Source organism: Berghia stephanieae, chromosome 13 (genome assembly GCF_034508935.2).
Source record: "Berghia stephanieae isolate SIO BIC M18660-M18661 chromosome 13, UCSD_Bste_1.3, whole genome shotgun sequence".
Taxonomy (NCBI): Eukaryota; Metazoa; Mollusca; class Gastropoda; order Nudibranchia; family Aeolidiidae; genus Berghia; species Berghia stephanieae.
In genome coordinates, this window is record NC_088372.1 from 40,791,347 (window position 1) to 40,813,053 (window position 21,707).

General features: G+C 36.0%; 1 protein-coding gene across 2 annotated transcripts in view; it reads right to left on the bottom strand.

Moving 5' to 3' along the window:
• Positions 1–498: 498 nt before the first annotated feature.
• LOC144958892 (Golgi reassembly-stacking protein 2-like) overlaps positions 499–21,707 on the bottom strand; it is a 22,686-nt gene continuing 1,477 nt past the window's right edge. Inside the window, exons 2-12 of one of the 2 annotated variants that reach the window (XM_078891163.1) lie at positions 18,959–19,039; positions 14,858–15,015; positions 13,876–13,921; positions 13,060–13,146; positions 12,371–12,501; positions 11,289–11,430; positions 7,914–7,928; positions 4,941–5,004; positions 4,076–4,153; positions 3,651–3,809; positions 499–1,795 (exon numbers count right to left, since the gene is read on the bottom strand). In XM_078891163.1, the coding sequence (XP_078747289.1) occupies positions 1,434–1,795; positions 3,651–3,809; positions 4,076–4,153; positions 4,941–5,004; positions 7,914–7,928; positions 11,289–11,430; positions 12,371–12,501; positions 13,060–13,146; positions 13,876–13,921; positions 14,858–15,015; positions 18,959–19,039 (1,323 nt within the window). In that variant the 3' untranslated portion in view covers positions 499–1,433. The remainder of the gene's footprint in view (positions 1,796–3,650; positions 3,810–4,075; positions 4,154–4,940; positions 5,005–7,913; positions 7,929–11,288; positions 11,431–12,370; positions 12,502–13,059; positions 13,147–13,875; positions 13,922–14,857; positions 15,016–18,958; positions 19,040–21,707) is intronic. The other variant, XM_078891164.1, reaches the window with a different exon arrangement.

Here is a 21,707-nt window from a genome sequence, read left to right on the forward strand (position 1 = left end):
CAAACAGTTCACTGAGTGAAGTTTTTTGTTGTCATAAATTACATAATTCAACTTTCAATACTTGAGACAAATAAAATAAATGGTTGCTTTTGGTTTTGTATTTATAGTTTTTTCCATTGACGGATGTTTGACAAGGGATTACAGCTTTATCCAGTCCTTACAATGTCAAGACAAAGGATGTTTGACAAGGGATTACAGCTTTATCCAGTCCTTACAATGTCAAGACAAAGGATGTTTGACAAGGGATTACAGCTTTATCCAGTCCTTACAATGTCAAGACAAAGGATGTTTGACAAGGGATTACAGCTTTATCCAGTCCTTACAATGTCAAGACAAAGGAAAACATCGTCGTCGTTGTCGTCAATGCCTGCAAGCTGTTTTGATTGACAACTGTAGAGATCTCTCCATGCCCTAACTCAATCTCAATGAAATGAACTACAAAAACCATTTGTCAAACTATCGGAATTATAAACACTTTTATCTGAAGCACCTTTACTATTTATTTTTCTTCTTCTTTCTCTGCATTTTTCACGTCTTTACACGTTCCAATGTGTCCAAATACAACACAATTATTTCAATACATGCTGGATCCTAGCACACCAAATTCCAACACACCCTGCAATGTGACACGCTGGGGCTGGGTGACACAATGTATGGGTTACCTCCCATGAACACCGAATTTCAGCAAGCTCAGATTACAGCACTCTTTTGAGCTCCTCCTGAGAGCGAGCTAGAATTCAGCGACTACTGTATTACTAATACTAATATCCTCACACAACATTTTAATTATTCTCAAATAAAAGGGGGAAAAAAGAATCAACCCATATGTAAACATGACATATTCACACAGTCACACTAAGAATATTTCAAGCATATGTAATGTACAATGTATGCAAATTGATAGATAGACCCAGAACAATTCCATTCAGGGACTTGTATTCATTTAAATACAAACAAAAAACACTCCACAATTCAAGTCACCCCCCCCCCTCTCTCTCTCTCTCTCTTCTCTCTCTCTCTCTCTCTCTCTCTCCCTCCCTCTCTCTCTCTCTCTCTCTCTCTCTCTCTCTCTCTCTCTCTCTCTCTCTCTCTCTCTCTCTCTCTCTCTCTCTCTCTCTCTCTCACACACACACACACACACACACACAGAGCACAATATGATATTCCAACGTTTCCCCACCAGCAATGAGATGAGACTGACCACAAGAACCAGCTCCATCTCAAACAAGAGAAATTATTTTTACTCCAGTCTCGAGTCTTTCACTTCTAATCTCAAACTCCAAAAATTCCACAACTAATTCAAAAACTTGCAGGGACACCCGTCATAAACACAATGACAGACACACCTACAACCACACACACACTCACACAGACAAAGAGTCGAATCAATTCATTCATAAATAATATTATCTACTCTACAAAATCCCCATCAGCTAAGAGGCGGCTGGAGTGGCTGTGGTCCCAGGTTCCATCACTCCATTGGGCACCGATGGCCCAGCCGTGGCCGCCGCTGCTTCCTGCTGCAATTGCTGTTGATGTTGCTGCATCAATTCGGCCGCCAGGGACTGCGGGGCCGACGTTGATGATGACGGGGGTGGCAGGACAACGCCTGCAGCTGACAGGGGTGGGAGGGAAACGGGAGGCATTTGCAGGTTGGTTGGGAGAGGAGTGACTGCCCCTGGGATAATGGAGGTGGACACAGGCATGGCTGGTTTTGTCGTCTGGGAGGGGGGGAGGGAGAAGTTGGGAAGGGAGGCGGGGCCTGACGAGAGGGATACAGGGAGTTGTGGGAAGCCTGGATAGGGAAGAATGAAGAAAGGGGAGGTAAGAATGAATATGTTGTTTGTTTTGTTGTGTTCTATACATAATTTCAAACAAAAATGTCAGTGTCTAGTTGAATGTGTTTTCATTTCCACGTCCTGATTCATGACAATGCAACAAAAATAACATTGATGTCGTCCTGATTCATGACAATGCAACAAAAATAATATTGATGTCGTCCTGTTTCATGACAATGCAACAAAAATAACATTGATGTCGTCCTGATTCATGACAATGCAACAAAAATAACATTGATGTCGTCCTGATTCATGACAATGCAACAAAAATAACATTGATGTCGTCCTGATTCATGACAATGCAACAAAAATAACATTGATGTCGTCCTGATTCATGACAATGCAACAAAAATAACATTGATGTCGTCCTGATTCATGACAATGCAACAAAAATAACATTGATGTCGTCCTGATTCATGACAATGCAACAAAAATAACATTGATGTCGTCCTGATTCATGACAATGCAACAAAAATAACATTGATGTCGTCCTGATTCATGACAATGCAACAAAAATAACATTGATGTCGTCCTGATTCATGACAATGCAACAAAAATAACATTGATGTCGTCCTGATTCATGACAATGCAACAAAAATAACATTGATGTCGTCCTGATTCATGACAATGCAACAAAAATAACATTGATGTCGTCCTGATTCATGACAATGCAACAAAAATAACATTGATGTCGTCCTGATTCATGACAATGCAACAAAAATAACATTGATGTCGTCCTGATTCATGACAATGCAACAAAAATAACATTGATGTCGTCCTGATTCATGACAATGCAACAAAAATAACATTGATGTCGTCCTGATTCATGACAATGCAACAAAAATAACATTGATGTCGTGTATAGTTATTTAAAAACAAACCACAATCAGAAATAATGTCTTTGTTTCTGGGCTCATCACTAGATTCATCAATATCCACAAATCTACGATTTACAAGAAAGACTTGACAGAGATTTGTCTCCCTTGACTGAATGGTTGATATTCTCGACTAAAAAGGAATTTACATCAAAACATCCAGAAAATGCTCTCAAATTAATTTTCACTGTTTTATAAACTGTGGCCCTATATCGATGGCGAACTTTAGACCCCTTGAAAAATGACTCTGGAAAATCAATTTTTTTTTTTTTAACTTGGTAAGAAAAGTCGTCCAAAAACCAAATTTTAAAAATCTTCAAGGAAGTCCGAGATTGGAGACTTTTTGACAAGATGAGGACTACTTTGTGGCCAAAACTTTTATTCTCTGAGGAGTTGGAACACAACCCACAATATCTAAACACCTGAAAAGTGTCACCCATGGACATAAGCCACAAATGGGGACAGCGTGGCTCAGTGGTACGGTATTTGCTTCGTACCTGAAAGGTACCGAGTTCCATCGCCTGCCGCTGCATTGTGTGGCCTTGAGCAATTCATATCGCCTTATCTCAATTTGTGGCGCTGCACAGCGGCTGACGCCTGGATCATCCCAGTCTCCCCTTCGAATAGACCCTAGAGCCAAATTTCCCCTATGGGATGAATAAAGAGAATTTTATCTATTTTTATTTAAGTAAATGAAAGGTTGAAAGGTTGACTCAATGTTGAATCAATGAACTTTTCCTAGTTATGGTCCTGGTGCCTTTGAACATCAAGGGAGAATCCCAGAACACATCAATATCAATATTCTTAACCATTTACATTTTCACCCTTCCAGGAACAAACAGATAATGGAATGGAATTTGGTGTGAAATGCCCAAAGTCTGCCTGGCTGACCTTTCGTGACCTCCACCATCTCATGACTACGACATCACGGACTTACCTGGGGGTAACGTTGGGACAGGAGCTCCTGAGGCAGTGGAAGAAGGGGTGGTGGAGATGGGAGGGGGGAGGGAGACGGGAGGGAGACCCGACAAGGAGATGGGATTCATCAACCCAGGAAGGTTGCCCAGATTGGGTAGGCCAGCCGGTGGTGGGATGGCTGTGGAGTGAAAACATCAAATCATTATAGTATAGCATACAATATATATCGTGTCATTTCATCTGGACTTATATCTAGCTCATGTGCTCAAAGCACTTTACAAAATGTCCCAACTACAACACCAACACATTACATCTAGGACAATATCTATCTCATGTGCTCAAAGCACTTTACAAGATGTCTCAACTACCGGGTTTACTGTAATTTTTTTTTTAGATGAAAAAAATTAAAAAATAAAGTAAAATAAAATAGATGAATATATTTACTGGATCCAGGAAATGATGCATTGCCTGCACTGTTGGTTGTGGCACCCATGGGGGGGATGACTGGGATGGTCGGGGTACCTGGAAAGGTTACATCAATATAAGGTTATGGGAATGGACATTGGACAAAATACACATTTCTGTCTTGTTTCCCCTATATTTTAACTGTTCTTGAAAATCCCACTTTTGTAAGAGACACAAATGACAGGTCAAGGGTTACTAAGCATGAATTAACCAATCAGAATATTCCCTGCCCGTTCAGTCTCCTTGACTTTCGATTTTCAGTCAATGAAATAGGTCAGTCCTACAGTTAGTGAGTATAAAGCACAATAGTTTGACACATCCATGAAGGAACTGCATCGCAACATCTGATGACACTGGATATTTTTAGTCGGGGACTGTGTTAAAATCGTGAGTAATGCTCAAGATCTGTGGATTGTTTGCTGTGGGTGATGTGAAAATACTTGAGGTGGCTATGAGTCTTTGGTTCATGGTTATCGGTTGATTTCAGGGGAAAAATATACTTTATTCTAAGATTTCGAGTCAATAATAAAATAAGTGAAATGTTTATTTGATTAGTTTTAATAAAATATACGATAACCGACATTATTTTCAAAAGTGTATGCACTGTATGCTGATTGAATAACCCGAGACCAATACTATAAGATGATAGTAAGTTAAAAAAGGCCAAAAAAAAACCCTGAAATATTTGTAGAAAGTCGGCTGAGATTTTAATTGGATACAGAACAAAAAATAAAATAAAATCAGCATAAAAGCAACAAGTTTATGAAATATCTATAATATTTTTTTTGGTAATCCTGAAAGTTGAAAAAAAATAACTCCAAGCAAGAAACTCGAATGGACTAACCTGTATTCAAGGACATTTGGGCCATTCCAGCAGGAAGATTGGCTGTAGATCTACCCAGGGGGACCTGGAGAACAAGCATTCAACTCATTACAAGTTTTACAATATTCTTTTTTTAAATTTTTTTTTTAAATAAAGAAAGAAAAGATATCAAGCCAATTCTTTGCAATATATAACCAGAAACTACTTTTTATTTTAAAAATCCAATGTCGTTCACTTATTTTTTCTATCAGAAATATGATATCTAGAGTTGTGTCTCAAAAAGACCAACGACCCCTTTAAAAGGCAACCAACCGATTTTCACAGCCTTCATCTGCTGTCAGATTCTTTTCACTGTGATTGTGATAGTTTGAAATAGGACATTTTTTTTTTTCATCAATAAATCCAAAATTGAAGTACAGTTTTCTAATCTTGTTTTTTACGTTTTACTGGAAAGTTTATACGGAATTGACCCCAGAATTGAGTTGTCTTTTAAGATGTGCCTCTCATGCAGATGTGCCAAGGCAACAAACAAAATATTTGTGTATTACACTTATATCTCTGGAGACATTGAAGGCCTGTGTTGGACTATTCTGAAAGGAAAATAATAATAATAATAATAATAATAATAATAATAATAATAATAATCATAATAATAATAATGATAATAATAGTCTAGGACTAAGACAGATAAAACTTTATGAACTTCTCATGTTTTTTAAAAATAAATAGTGTAAACAAAATATATCCCATGTCTTCTCAAATTCAAGTTTTTTTGTTTTTTTTCAATTTATATCAATTTAAGTTAAATAAAGCTTAACCAATTCACCCCATTCTCTGGAAAGACACAGAATTAAACATTTGGCCAGAAAACTCACCCTTCAAGTATTGATAGAATTCAATGAGCCTCATCTTGGCAAAAACTCACAAACCTGAGACCTCACAATATTTGACGGCCAAGTTTTCTGGCCAAATTTTGGTAATGCGTGATTTTCCAGAGTACGACAGTCAACGGTTAAACTAAATTATTTGAAAGTCACAGACAATGTAAAATAAATTATGACATTTATTTATTTTAAAAAATTAATTCTGACATTTAAATTCACACTTAACTCGAAAAAAAATGAAGGGAAAAAAAAAGTTAATATTTTATACATGATTGATAGACATGCATCGCATCAAAGGATTACAGAAATAAAAAAGAGAGAAAGTGAGAGAGGTGGAGGGAGGGAGGGGGGGGGGGGGGGGGGGGTCAAAAAGTAAATGTGTGATATCCAACCATTCCAGGTGAACACCAATTTTAACCTTTCTAACAGTACACACCAGTGTCTTGAATTTTGACCAGATGAGAGTTGTCAAATTCTTTCATATTTGACTTTGTATATTTGGTTGTTAAAAACCAGACTTGACGAGTTCAATGTTAGAAAATAATCATGATGCCATTCTTTGAATTTTATTTTTTCATTGATTTAATAATAACCCAAGGTACATTCTGTCGTACTCTGGAACTAGAACACTCGTCCTTCAAATATCCATCAATTTAAATGACCCTCATCTTGGCAAAAAAACTCTCAAACCTGGGACTTCGACGTGTGTGTTTGATGAGAATAAATGGACGTGTTTAGGATTTTATTTTGATGTTTTCAATTTCTCTGCCATTTATTGTTTTAATATTTCTCGAAAAAACGAGTTGAGAAGAACATTAACTTGTGACTGTGGGACCCGGTATGAGTGCTGTTTTGTTTTGTTTGGAATAAGGCTACCAATAGGGATTGTTGTCAGTCCCTGACGGGCCTTAAAGAGGACTTTGGATTTTTGTATGGTGTGACTCTCATGTAATGGTGACCAGTATAGGCTCTTGTGCATCTCACTGACGCTTTCAGTCCTCCTGTAATTGTCTCAAACAAACCGACATGCTCTCACTGACGCTTTCAGTCCTCCTGTAATTGTCTCAAACAAACCGACATGCTCTCACTGACGCTTTCAGTCCTCCTGTAATTGTCTCAAACAAACCGACATGCTCTCACTGACGCTTTCAGTCCTCCTGTAATTGTCTCAAACAAACCGACATGCTCTCACTGACGCTTTCAGTCCTGTAATTGTCTCAAACAAACCGACATGCTCTCACTGACGCTTTCAGTCCTCCTGTAATTGTCTCAAACAAACCGACATGCTCTCACTGACGCTTTCAGTCCTCCTGTAATTGTCTCAAACAAACCGACATGCCAAGCTGTTCTATCTGCTTTTTACTCTTGGAGTCCCAAAGGCATGAACGACATTCTAATCGATGAAATCTACATGGATAATAGACAAACCGATATTGCACACTGGTTTTAAATGCCAATCTAATCACTATAATCATAGGATGGAGTGGCTGGGTGACTGGGGGGGGGGGGGGGGGGGGAGAGAAGGACAGGAGATAGAAAACAAACAAACCATACCTAAAAACACATGCATGGAATGGATAGTAAAATAGGGATTGCTTTGTTTATTTTCCACAAGCCAATGAGGATGAAAATGGATGCACAAGGGAACAAAAATATATTTTTTAAAAATAAAATAGTAAAATCCAAATTAAACTGAAAGAAAGCTCAGAAGTAAAAATAAATAAAATAAAATACAATAAACTCCACTAAACCCGACTCCAAGCAGACACCCAATCTACCATCCCTGATCTATCACCATTTCCATTCCAATCCTGACCAACAATAAATACATCTACAGATTATATCCTATATCCCAGCATGCAATCCTTTGCAATGAACTTGGGATTTTAGAAAAAAACTTAAAAATGAAAATGTTCTTTACTTTTGGAAATTCCATTCCCAACAAAATTCGTTTAAAATAGAATGAATCACAGATTTATTTCATATCAAAAAAAAACAAATGAAAGAAGACAAGCAGTGCTGGTATCAATCCACGCCACAAATAATAAAATCTACAAATAGAGGAAATGACATAGAGGGGAAAAAAAACATCAAAAATGAAATATCCAACCTCATCATTTTCAGCCTGAAACAAACCAAAGTGGGGAAAAATTGCATTGCCATTTGGATTGTATTGTCTATACTTTTCTCAATAGATCATCTTGCTGCATTCAAATTCAGTTTTGTCTTTACTTTTAATGACATAATATAACACCCTATCTGTATCCTTAACAAGAAAATAGATGATTGACTATACAATTACTTCTATCAATAGAAAAGGTAAAGCTATAAATAACTGGCCCTGTATACAAATAGAACATGGTATATAATTTACTCATGGAAATAAAGTCCAATCATAATTCAATCAACTCAACAAAACAAGACAATCAAAATGCAACAGAAGCGGTGATTCAAACCCATAGCCCAGACTGCAAGCAAATGGTCAAGCCTGTTCCACCATCACCGACAGAGATATCAAGAAATGGCCATAAAGTTGATGATCCACCACCATCACCCCCACCACCAGTTTGACCGTTGTGATGAAGACGATGATCTACACAGCAAGTCATTCACAACAATTCCAATTGTTTTTTTGTTTTTTTTTCAATCTTTATTCTCCACAAATGAAAGAATATTTTTTAGTTAGTTTTTGCATGTATTTATAATATCTCTCGGCTTTTGCAAGTCACGTCAGAATAAAAAGAATGAAGAATCCTGGGCTATGGGCTTGATCCACACAATTCCAGTTTTCTGGACGTTGACATCAAAGCTAATGGTCTCCGCCTACAACTGTACAATCTAAAAAGGATCAGAAAATTATTAGATAACTCGGCCATTTCAAACCGGCAGATTTTCATTTAAATTTTCCATTCACAACTTTTTAACTTTCTCCTAATCTGCCATCTTCAGACTTGCCCTCCAAATGCCACACCAACCCAGCACAAAAACAGGTTTTTCTTACTCAAACAGAAAAGCAAAAGGTACATTCTATATATAAAATTATTCAGCAAAATGACCTCTGCAACACAATGTCAAGTTTTTGTAGCTATAACACTCGCCTTCCAATCAGAAGACCCAGAATTTGAGGTACAATCTGAGCAGCCCATAGTTGAGTCATTGAAAAAGGATCTTTATTCACTTTCTCTCACTGTAATCAGATGTAAAATGAGTACTTGGCCCTTAACAGCATTGTCTCTGTTGGAGACAAAAATTGTAACATCACCTAACTGACGTCATGTTTCGTCCTCCATGTTATGTGTTGTTGTGTTGACTGTAAAGTGCTTCAAGCAGTTTAATAGACATTACTTTATATAAATGCTCACATTTCTATTTTACTTCTTCCTTGTCAGGGAAAATTGTGGATTATTTAAAGTTAACCAAAGTGAATACAATTTTTATCTCTTAAAAAATTGCAAATTTTTACATTTTCAAGTTGGCAGGTCTGTGTATGAAAATGAATTATGGATAAATTAATGAGCACATTTCAATGCACAGGGTTGCCAATTCATGAAGCAAAAATTTACTGAACTTTCAGGCAAACACATAGACCAACCCCATTCTGTGTGTTAAACTCCAATAAAAGGACATTATTTATTAACTTGTTTCTGTTTACCAGGTGATTGGAAAACATACTGAGGGTTTATAACATGCTGAATTCTGTAAATATACGGAGAGTTGGCAACCTTAAATCTATTACTGACAACTTATTCCAAGACTTTCCATTCCTTGACACGACTAAATAACCTTGAGGAATAATCATCTCCCTTTGGTTGTAAATATGGGAGGCAACAAAATGCAAAATGTCATGAGAGAGAAACGTTAATATTTTACTAAGGAATTTAATGAAAGACGACAGTATAGTGTATGGCACTGAGAGATCACAAATACATATCCAAAATGGACAATAAATGTACTAACACTAACACCAGAAAACTGGGTAAAAGGCAAAACTATCCAAAAAGTGGTGAGAGGAAAGATAGAAAAAAAGAAGAAAAAAGAAATGTTTGGGTTAAAACGTGACAGAAGAGATAAACCTGCCAAAATAAGTTATTATTTTTTATGGTTGTGATTGACACATGATTCTGATTGTAACTGTGTGGTTTAATCTACACGAAATAACAATCAAACTCAATACACAAACAAAATCTGTCCTCTCTGCCGACTTTTATTCTCTTGACAACCCATTTTCCCTTGTTAGTTCAACCACCGTTTTCACGCACTCACTCGCACCGATTCTCAAAATTTCATGCACACGAATCAACAAATCACAAACTGTCACCAATAAAATCCCACAATCCATCTGTGATTATGAAAAGTGTCTTCCCATAAACTATCCTACCAATTACTGCACGGACATGAAGCAGATGAGAGATAAACTTGCCAAAATAATTACTTGGGTCTGGATCTTTGGATCTTTCCATTTGTCTGTTGTCAATCAGGTCGGACTACAATTATGACTTGTTTGAAATCAACTCTGAATTGATAAACAACTAAACAAGCGTGTATGAAAGGTGCCAGACAACGACAAAGCTAGAAAGTAATCAGAAGGTCTGAGGTCGACTGATTTTTTGGGATAGTTTTTTACTTGTAATTTTCTTTCTTGCTTTGTCTGGCACCTTTCATACACACTTGTTCAGATCTTTATCTTACAACGGTGCCTGCTCCTTAATTTCTTACTTTGAATTGATCAATGACAGCACAACAGATTGGACACTGCCAGCAATAATCTATTTTATCTTCTACACAAAATCCAAAGTTTAAGAATTGTATTTAATGGCATCAACTCACATTTCACCCCCCCCCCCCCCCTCCCCCCCATCCTATTTGTTTATCATGAATAATTTGGTCACAAATCCATTTCTGATTAAAAACAAATTTTCTACTGATTTCCTGTCAGGGAATTGATGAAAACCTGATGGAATCTGAAGGGACAAAAATCTCTCTGTGGCAAAATCAACTCCATCCCTAGTCTCTATTTATAAATAAGTAAATAATGAATTTATATAGTGCCGAAACATCCATGTTATTCTTTGCTCTGCAGCGCTTTACACAATAGTTTAATTAAAAAATCAGAACACTTCATAATAAGCATAAATACAGAAGCAAAATCCAAGCAACATCTATTTCATAAAAAAAAAATAAGCCTTACGGAACAACTCAGTCTTCAGACATTTCCTGAAAGATGATAAATTTTCACAGGACTTTGAATCGTTTATGATTTACAGATAAAAAATGGACTAAGTCTTAGGAGAACGCCTACCGAATTCGTGTCAAGAAAAGAATCTTTGTATTCTAAAGCAGACAAAATATCTACAGAAATAAATAGGAGAGCAAGTCTTGAACATCTATTGTGATCTCACAGGCCACAGTTATAGGAAACAATTAGTCCTCAGACAACAAAGCATTGAAATTTGTATGGATAAACTCCAATGGAAAAGGAAAATACCTCTGAGAATCCATCCTTTGGAGGGGTGGTGGCGCTGGAAGGGGGGATGAACGGTGCGGATGGCTTGATTGGTGGCTGGTCTGAAGGGAACTGTCGTTTTGGGATGCGGTGCAGATAACCATAGCCAATGTTACAGCCAAGACTGGTGATGGGGAAATATAAATTAAATAGGTCATTGGATATGTATTCAAAGTGCTGCCAACGTCAATTCCAGAAAAAGTTCAAGACTGCTCATCAAAAACAGAAAGATTTGGTAGAAAAATCTATCAATTTAAAACTTGTAAACCTGACGTTTTCTCTCTCATTAGTCAATTGTAGAAAAACAAAACCACAGATCCTTTCAGTGGATTGTATTGGTGAGGAATGACAAAGACTTCAATTCTATCATGGCTTGGATGACTAATGACAAATACTCCATTTCTGCTTGAGATGATTATTGGACACTGTATGAAAACATGATGGGACCAAACAATGTAATGGAGGGGGAGGGGAGAGTGACTGTCATGTAGTCCTTCAGAGTCATTGGGCCAGAAACATTTGCCAGAAAGACAGATTGGTGAAGTCAGTTGCCTGTAAAAGATGCTAATTTATTGGGGTTTTTTTTTTGCAATCTGTGACTCGCCGATTGAGGCTCACTACATGAGTGGGGACCTGCCACATTGCCACCTCCCAACATGTACCCGTTGTGGTCAAGAGCCTGGAACCGCAGAACATTTAGTTGAACGGTGCCGTATTTCCTAGTATTAAAAGTTAACATTCCAGTGGTGCAATAATGATAAAACTGGCAAAAGGATCAAATTGCCAGCAGGCGATTATTATAAAAATGACATAACCAGATTTCCGGCATATGCCAGGGAACTTTCACCCATGACGGTGCCTGACATTTGTTAAGAGAATAATTTCATTAGACAGCTAGACACAACTCAATATATTACAGGTTATTATCCCAAGGTATCTGATCTTTAAAGGTTTTTAATCTAGTCATCGAATACGTAGAAGACGGAATTCTTTCCTTTAACTAACTAAAACAAAGAGTCTATAATGAATACACCAGGGTCCCTTTGATATTTCTAATTTCTTACCTCCCTTTTCCCCCCCAGCCTCCATTGGGAGTGATGGTGACCTCCCGACACGTGTCGTACTCCGTGTTGTAGACGTAGAGTTTGAGAGCTTTGCCTTCGTGTGATTCTATCAAAGTGAACAAATCCTCTGACTGTGTGAGAAACAAACAAAAACTATTTAAATCATCACCATATAATACTGGTATAGATTCACTTTGTTATTGACTTCAGACAGAAGAAGCATATTTTAGGAGCATACCAGACGCAAGTGCTTTATTCAAATTCAAATGACAAGGGCATAACTCATACTTTACAAGGGGCATAACTCCTAACGTACAACAAGATAATCCAGTATGAGTTATCTATCCTAATACTAGTATAATACAAATAGTCCCAAATAAGTAAACAAACCCATGACTTGATCAAATGACTGAAGACAGAAATTCATGGAAATGCTTCTATTTCAATCCAATCATTATTTTTGGTTTCTAAACGTCTCACATAAAATATAATTTTCAGTCCCAGGGTTGTATTAATTGAAGTCCCTCTTTTGGCAGAAACAGCATTCACATGCAAGCCTTTGAAAAATACAAACACTTGCCAAGTGTCACATCACTGATATCACAGGGGACGTTTTTTCCTTCCCCCCAAACAACGTTTAACACAGAGTCTCCCCCCCCCCCCCCCCCCCCCCCGATGTGTAACCTTACCTCGTGTAACACAGAATCAGCTCCAATGACAAAGTCTGTGTCCGATTTGAGACCAGCAAGATCAGCAGGTGATGATGGCTGCACCTCCTAGAGTGAATGAATGGATAAAATATACAAATTATTAAAGGTAAAATATTCTTTGACATCACAAATTAACTATCACTTAACACTGAATATGATCTTGTCTAAAAGATATTTTAGTATGACACCTTTCTTTACAAAAGTGTCCATATCACCCAGTGCAACAACCACCTGTTTGGTGTCCTTGTTGTCCCAGCCATCTTACAATCATTAGTTATAGCCAGACACTCATTCACGCCTGAGTAGAGTTCAAGACGAATGTCTGGTCATCAATACCATTTCCCTCTCTCAACCAATCAAAATCTTGTCTCACAATATCCACATTTCACATTCCATCAATTATCACATTTTACATAGAGGAAGATTACACACTGCATTTTCATTGATAAATCAGTTTTCCAAAAAAATAAAACAAAGCAGCCAACTTGTTAAAGAGTTAAAACGGGATACGGGATACCCGAGCAGGGCTATCATCATGACCAAGCATGGCAGTCTGTAGGACTCTTATCAAATGTCATCTAAATCAAAGCTTACATTAATACTCTCTATTTGTCTATTATTTGTTTTTATTCTCTGGTCAAAAATCATCCTCCTGGGCCATACAAGGGTCATGTCCACACATAGAAATAGACCAATTTTTAAAAAAAATTTTCCACCAGATGGATGGGTCCTGATTTTATCAGGCCGGTTGGCCGCTATGTAAATTGTAAAACTTTGAGAGCTCCATCAACTTACCAAAATATGCCAAACATTCTCATTGGCTCCTTCAAATGAACAAAATCTGAGGGGAAAATGGTAAAATGGTTAAAATCTTGTGTTTCTATCAAAATACTAGATATCTACAGAATACAAAAATGTGAGTCCATCGCATCATTATAAAAATTAGAATACAGAGAAATGAATAAAAATCAAACATTGCAAACTTGACTGGGATGTAATCGAGTCCTTTAGAACCAAATAGCCCAGGAAGATGGAGTTTATCTTTGGTTCTTTCTTATTAAATGTTAAACGTACAAGGAGCAATTACTTGCTATCCTTTTGACATGAGGTTACACTATCACAACTAACACTCTGCCACATCAAAAAGACAAAGCCACCCAACTATTGTTGATTGGAGAGAGGTATCAGGGATCAGAACAAATTTCAGCTGCACCCGTGAATAATAACAACAACCCCTTTGTTTGCGAGTCAGGTGTTTTATTAACTAGTAAGCAATCAAGATCCCAAATCCAACCATCCATGTCAAATCAATAGAGATTGGCGAGGGCTGTCTGAAGCCTGGGATGGTACAAAATATAAACACAAAGGTGGCCATGGAAAGGATTCGGAAGGAAACCATTTTCACCTATTCATAAGTCATGATCACTAAACAGTTGCCTGGGTCAATTGGGGTAATTTCAAGACGTTAACTCACTCAATCCTAGATAGAGATTTTTGCTACTTTTCAAAATTGAAAAAAAAAAAAAATGTACTAAAAATTGAGCATGCACATAGATAGTTTTATTCAACTATCATTAACATGTAAAAACTAAAAACATTAGCTTTGATACTACGCCTATAAAATTTGTCTCAGAAAAATGTAATAAATAGGCATGGGGTAAAAGTATCCCAGGGTAAACTACGGAAACAGTCGGTGTTAGGGTTGAGTGAGATAAAAAAACAAAAACAACTCAAAACAAACCAAACCTGCAAATAGATATCAAAAGTCAAATCCTACCTAATACTGACTCCCAGCAACCCCTGACCTCCCCACGTCTGCGAGGGTATCAGAGTTACCTCCCTGACATTTTGCGTCTTACTGCTGTACACCGTCACCTTCAGGGGTTTCTCCACATTGCCTTTTAACAATTCTTTCAGAGTGTCGTTGTCTTGGTTCTGAAAGAAATTAAAGTACAAAGAAATCTAACTTTGACAAAATCAAAATAATAATAAAACGTAATAAAATATGATAATAAATAATAAAATAATAATAAATAATAATAATAATAATAATAATAATAATATAATAATAATAATAATAATAATAATAATAATATAATAATAATAATAATAATAATAATAAATAATAATAATAATAATAATAATAATAATAATAATAATAATAATAATAATAATAATAATAATAATAATAATAATAATAATAATAATAATAATAATAATAATAATAATAATAATAATAATAATAATAATAATAATAATAATAATAATAATAATAATAATAATAATAATAATAATAATAATAATAATAATAATAATAATAATAATAATAATAATAATAATAATAATAATAATAATAATAATAATAATAATAATAAATAATAATAATAATAATAATAATAATAATAATAATAATAAATAATAATAATAATGGTATAGATTTATAGTGCGCCAAACATCCCTTCATCAGGAGGGCTCTGGGCGCATAACAAAGATTAACTTAATAATGAAGCCCTAACACAGTACACGAACAACGCTAATTATACACATTATCAAAAGAAAGCCTGTCGGAATAAGAATGTCTTCAATCGACGCTTGAATTCCTCTAGTGAAGACGAAGAACATATCTCTAGTGGTAGTAAATTCCACAACCTTGGACCAGAATGCTGAAAGGCGCGTTCACCAGCCTTCACTCGACAGCGGGGTGTTTTCAATTTGAGGTCGTTCGTTGATCGAAGCGATCGCTGTGGGTTATACCGTTCAACGAGGTTTGAGAGATATGCTGGTGACGAGCCCTCCAGGCATTTGAAAACGATAGTTGAAGATTTATATTTAATCCGCTGGTCCACTGGCAGCCAATGCAGCTGCTGTAGTAATTCGGGAGCTGCAGTTTTTCTGTCTTTCTGTAGTACAACGCGGGCTGCCATGTTCTGTATTTTCTGGAGTTTGTTTATTTTGTCCTTTGTTAGACCAACAAACAGTGCATTGCAGTAGTCCATTTTCGGGAATATCAAAGATGTTACCAATTTGTTGCAAGTTTCCCTATTAATAAATGGTCTGATTGTTCTGATATTTCTTAGAATGCAGATAGCACTTGTTCTCACATTGTTAATATGTTTGTTCATAGACAGATCACTCTCCAGGGTGATGCCGAGATTTTTTGCTGATGTTGTGAGTTGTATTTTATCATTATCGTTGATTGTCAGTGCCAGTGTAAATGGATCTGTCTTATTATTTGAACTAGCAATGAATAAGGCTTCAGTCTTGTCGCCATTTAATTTTAATCTATTTGCAGACATCCATCTCATCACATGGTTGATGCATTGTTCGTAAACAGTTATCTTTGAAACTATATCGGATTGCAAACACATGCTATATATCTGGGTATCGTCGGCGTACATATGGTAAGCGAGAGAATGTTGCTCTAAGATTCTCACAACAGGGGAAGTGTAAAGTACAAAAAGGACTGGACCTAAAACGGATCCTTGAGGTACACCAAAATGAAGGTCACGCTCTGACGAAGTTACTTCCCCAATTAAAACTGATTGAGTTCTTTGAGTAAGATATGATGCAAACCAGTTTAGAGCAGTGCCCGATATGCCGAAAGTAACTTGTAGCCTTCGAAGTAGTATGGCATGGTCGATGGTGTCAAAGGCCGCCGAAAGATCGAGAAGACTAAGGATGGTGGTTTTTCCTTGATCAATAATTTGCAGCAAGTCATTTGTGATTCTCATCAATGCTGTTTTTGTGCTATGATTTTGCCGATAGGCCGATTGAAAGCACTCATCGAGGTTATTATGTTTCACGTGACAAGAAAGTTGTTTAAGTACAATCTTTTCTAGAATTTTGGAAATGAATGGTAGATTTGATACAGGCCTAAAGTTTTTAAAATTATCACTGTCAAGTCCCGCTTTCTTCAACAATGGCTTCACCAATGCTTTCTTGAAGCTTTCTGGAACAACTCCCTCCCTTAATGATTGATTAATCAATTCAGTGATGTAAGGTGCAAGTTCATCAATACACTCCTTCAAAAGGGATGTTGGTAAAGGGTCGAGCCTACATGATTTGCTAGGACTAGAGAGAATCGTTTTCTTTGTGTCATATTTCGACATTTCTTTGAAAGATGTTAAGGGTTCACCATAAAAAGAGGTATATTCTGCTTCTCTTTCGTCTGTGTCAAGTTCACTCCGTATCGTTGTTATTTTATTCATGAAATACTCTACAAAGCAGTCCGCGAGTTGCTTGTCGTCAGTGTGGTGTGGCAGGCTTGTTTTGATCTCTTTGCCTAGAAGCTTATTTGAGATTTTATAAAACTCCTTCGGACTTTTTATGTTATCAACTTTATCAAGATAGTAGATACGCTTTGCCTTAATTGTCGCCTCTTTGAGTCTATGTTTGAATGATATGTAAGTTTCCTTATCAATTGTCAGGCCAGATTTTTTCCATTTCTTCTCCGCTTTTCTTTTCTCTTTCTTTATACGTTTTACCTCCAAATTGTACCATGGTGATTCTTTTCTGATGTTCACAGATCTTGTTGTGAGAGGTGCGTGCTTATCCATAACACTAATAACTGCTTTATCAAAATTGTCACCAGTCACTTCTTTCTCACAATGTGTAGTTAGAGAGTGAGAGAGGTCCGCTTTAAATAGTTCTATGTCAATTTTCTTCAAATCTCTCGAAACAACTATTTTTTTTTGTTTTTGTGTCGTGTACTGTCCCCCCTCTGATGCCAAAAGATATTAAATGATGGTCTGAAATGCAAAGATCATCTACATTGATAGGTGTCGCTAGTTGCATGTCAACGCTGACAATAACAATGATAATAGTAATAATAATAATAATAATAATAATAATAAATTATATAATAATAATAATAATAATAATAATAATAATAATAATAATAATATAATAATAATAATGATAATAATAATAATGATAATAATAATAATGATAATAATAATAATATAATAATAATAATAATAATAATAATAATAATATAATAATAATAATAATAATAATAATAAATAATAATAATAATAATAATAATAATAATAATAATAATAATAATAATAATAATAATAATAATGATAATGATAATAATAATAATAATAATAATAATAATAATAATAATAATAATAATAATAATAATAATAATAATAATAATAATAATGTTAATAATAATAATAATAATAATAATAATAATAATAATAATAATAATAATAATAATAATAATAATATAATAATAATAAATAATAATACGAATAACAACCACACTCCAGACAATTCAATCACCTGCCTTTTTCATTTGCAATAAAACAAGACAACTATGAAAGAACAAAAGTCAAGAGTCTTCTCCAGGATTGAGCAAGGACCACAGTGGAACTCCACAATGTCATATTAACTTAACTTGATCTTTTATATAGCGCAATATCCACTAAACGTACTCAAAGCACTTTATAAGGGGTCCCTAGCCAACAACAACACTTAACATGTAGAATGAGACATGACGCCTGTTCGGTGACATTGCAATTTTTTTCGGATAGAGACAACGCTGACTGATAATGGCCAGGTAGTCATTTTACACCTAAGTATGGTGAGAGAATGTGAGTAAAGAGGCTTTTCCAAGGGCACAACCATGCGACAAGCAAAGCTCAAACCCAGGACCTTCCGATCAGAAAGCGAGTGTCATACCACAAGACCACATTGCCGTCATACCTCCAGACTACAAGTTTTGACATTGACCCCAACCACTTGTTGCCATCACATTCTGTAACTGCCTAAAACTGACATAGCTGGGCTCTCTCTGGATTGAAGATCTATAATATATGAAAACTCTGACTTCCTACTCTAGAAATTATACAATAAAATACTCTCAACTTACCAGACGTGTGTTCCCTATGGCAACAATAAAGTCAAAAAACGCCTCAAGTCCAGCCGTGTGTCCAGGAGAGCCTTCTTGAACCTGATCAGAGAAAAGAAAATAATTGGTTAGTTCAATAATGCTCGGCAGAAAAAATTATAACAGAATTGACCAATTTTACAGCAAAAGTAGACCAAAATAAATGAATAAATAACATTACACCAGAAATGACCGATTTCATTGCAAAAGTAGACAAAATAAAAAGACATTTTTTGTTTTTGTTGTTTGTTAGACATAGACAAATGTGCTTTGTTTGGGGGTTTTTTGTTGTTGTTTTTAAGGCTTTTACTGGGCTTGAACACATTAAATGTGCTTAAACTTTAATAACCCATATCAAACGCTGTGGCTATTGTGGTATGAAAACGTTATATGTCAATGAACCAGAATGGTCATAACATGAAAGGAAATCAATGGCAAAAACAAAGAATCAGAATTATGGGAAATAAAATTTAAATTTTAAAAATAATCTTTAAAAAATTTTTACTTTAAAAAAATAAAAACTTGGGCTTTTATAGAGCACAACATCCACTAAACATGCTCAAAGCACTTTACAAGGGGTCTCTGGCCAACAGCAACACTTACTATGTAGGACATGATAAAATGCCTGTTAGTCGATATTACAAATTTTTTCGGACAGAGACAACGCTGTTAACGGGCAGGTACTCATTTTACACCAGAGTTACACAACCATTTGCTGCTTTTGGCCACATTACTCTTTGATCTACCTTCTATTCTTACGCCCCATAGACAGCATTATACATGAATACATGGGAGCCGTAAAATCCAGCAGAATCACAAAAAGAACATTAATAAGTAAGTATGATGCAAAATGGTACATAAATCTCAGCACAGTGCTGTATGAGCAGTGCACAGTTATGAGGCAAGCGAGTATAATGGCAGGGGTATGTAGTATTACTAACTGTGTTAACTGTTTGAAATTTTAGGCAAAGCAAGCACTTTAAATGTTGATAAGTTTCTTGACTTTATTTGTTTTACAATTGGATTTGAATCTATTTAAAATCAATGTAGTTCAAAATACTCTGTTTCAAAAGAAAGTTTCTTGATTATTAAAAATTGTTACCGTCCACTCTGGACAATCACAACTCAGTTAATCGCAGAATTTCCCAGGATACCCAATTAACTCTATATAAAAGTCACTGGTCAATCGCAACTAATTTTCAACCTCAAAAAGTGACAAATTCAAGAAACCATGACAGGTTGAAGAATCGAGAGTGGGCTGGATTTAATGTGCTACAGAAGTGTGTCACCACTCTATTCAACAAAAGAGGGCGGGGCATTGTTATATAGGTTTGTGAGGTCATCTGTGATCATTAGATGACAGTTGTAAGGAGAGACGTCCTTCCGAGATATATTTAAGTAGCTTCTCTAAAAATTTCAGAGCAAAATATGGTTGCACTCAAAAGTTATAGCTCCCCAAAAAATAGAACTTGTCCTCAATTGTTTGCAGAAGTTGCCATTTTCTTATATTGATTGGTGGGGGGGGGAATGGATGGGACATTTATCCCTTGCACCGTGCTGTAAAAAGAAGACGGAATGTAAAAAAAAAAAAAAAAAAAAAGTGGCGGAACCAGGATTTGAACCCGCAACGTCAATTCTGGTAAAACTTCCAGTTCTGGAGTTATGTAAACAGTAAAATGAAGACAAGACAGGGAACCTGTGACATAAAAAAAGAAGATGGCACTTGGGCATCGGAAGATGAAGACAAGGCAGAGGTGCTAAATCTCTTCTTTGCAAGTGTCTTTACAGTGGAGAACCAGAAAAACTTGCCAGATATTGCTAAAAGAAGTAATATAGATACTACACAATGGCCGATTACTGAAGAGAGAGTAATGAAGAGACTACAAAACCTAAAGGAGAGTAAATCACCTGGACCTGACAAACTTCATCCTTACATCCTAAAAAACTTAGCAGAGCAGCTAGTAGAACCCCTAACCAAGATATTTAACCAGTCGATGAAAGAAGGAAGACTACCAAGGGAATGGAAAGAAGCTAACGTCACAGCCATATTCAAGAAGGGAGACAGAAAAAATCCAGAAAACTACAGACCAGTGAGCCTGACATCTGTCGTCTGCAAGCTCATGGAACAGCTGATTAGAGAAGAAATGGTTGATCATATGACCAAGAACAAACTATTCAGCAAAGATCAACATGGTTTCATGGCGGGAAGGTCTACAGTAACAAACCTACTTGAAACAATGGATGACTGGACGAGAGACCTGGAATTAGGCAACAATTTAGATGTCATATACCTCGACTTCAGAAAGGCATTTGACAAAGTTCCACACTGGCGCCTAATCAGGAAATTGGAACAGTATCAAATTAATGATCAGACAGTCAAATGGGTCCGAGATTTCCTCAAAGATAGAAGACAAAAAGTGATAGTGAATGGAACAGCATCAACAGAGAGACTGGTAACAAGTGGAGTTCCACAAGGAAGTGTACTGGGACCAGTTCTCTTCCTGATTTATATCAATGACTTGCCAGACAATCTATCATCTAAATGTAAAATCTTTGCCGATGATACTAAGCTCTATGGAGTAGCTAATACAGAAGAAGAAAGAAACATCTTACAACAAGATTTGAAAAAGCTTGAAGAATGGTCCGAAATATGGCAGATGGAGTTCAATGTAGATAAATGTGCAGTTCTTCACCTAGGAAAAAACAACAGAGAAGCAAACTATATAATGAA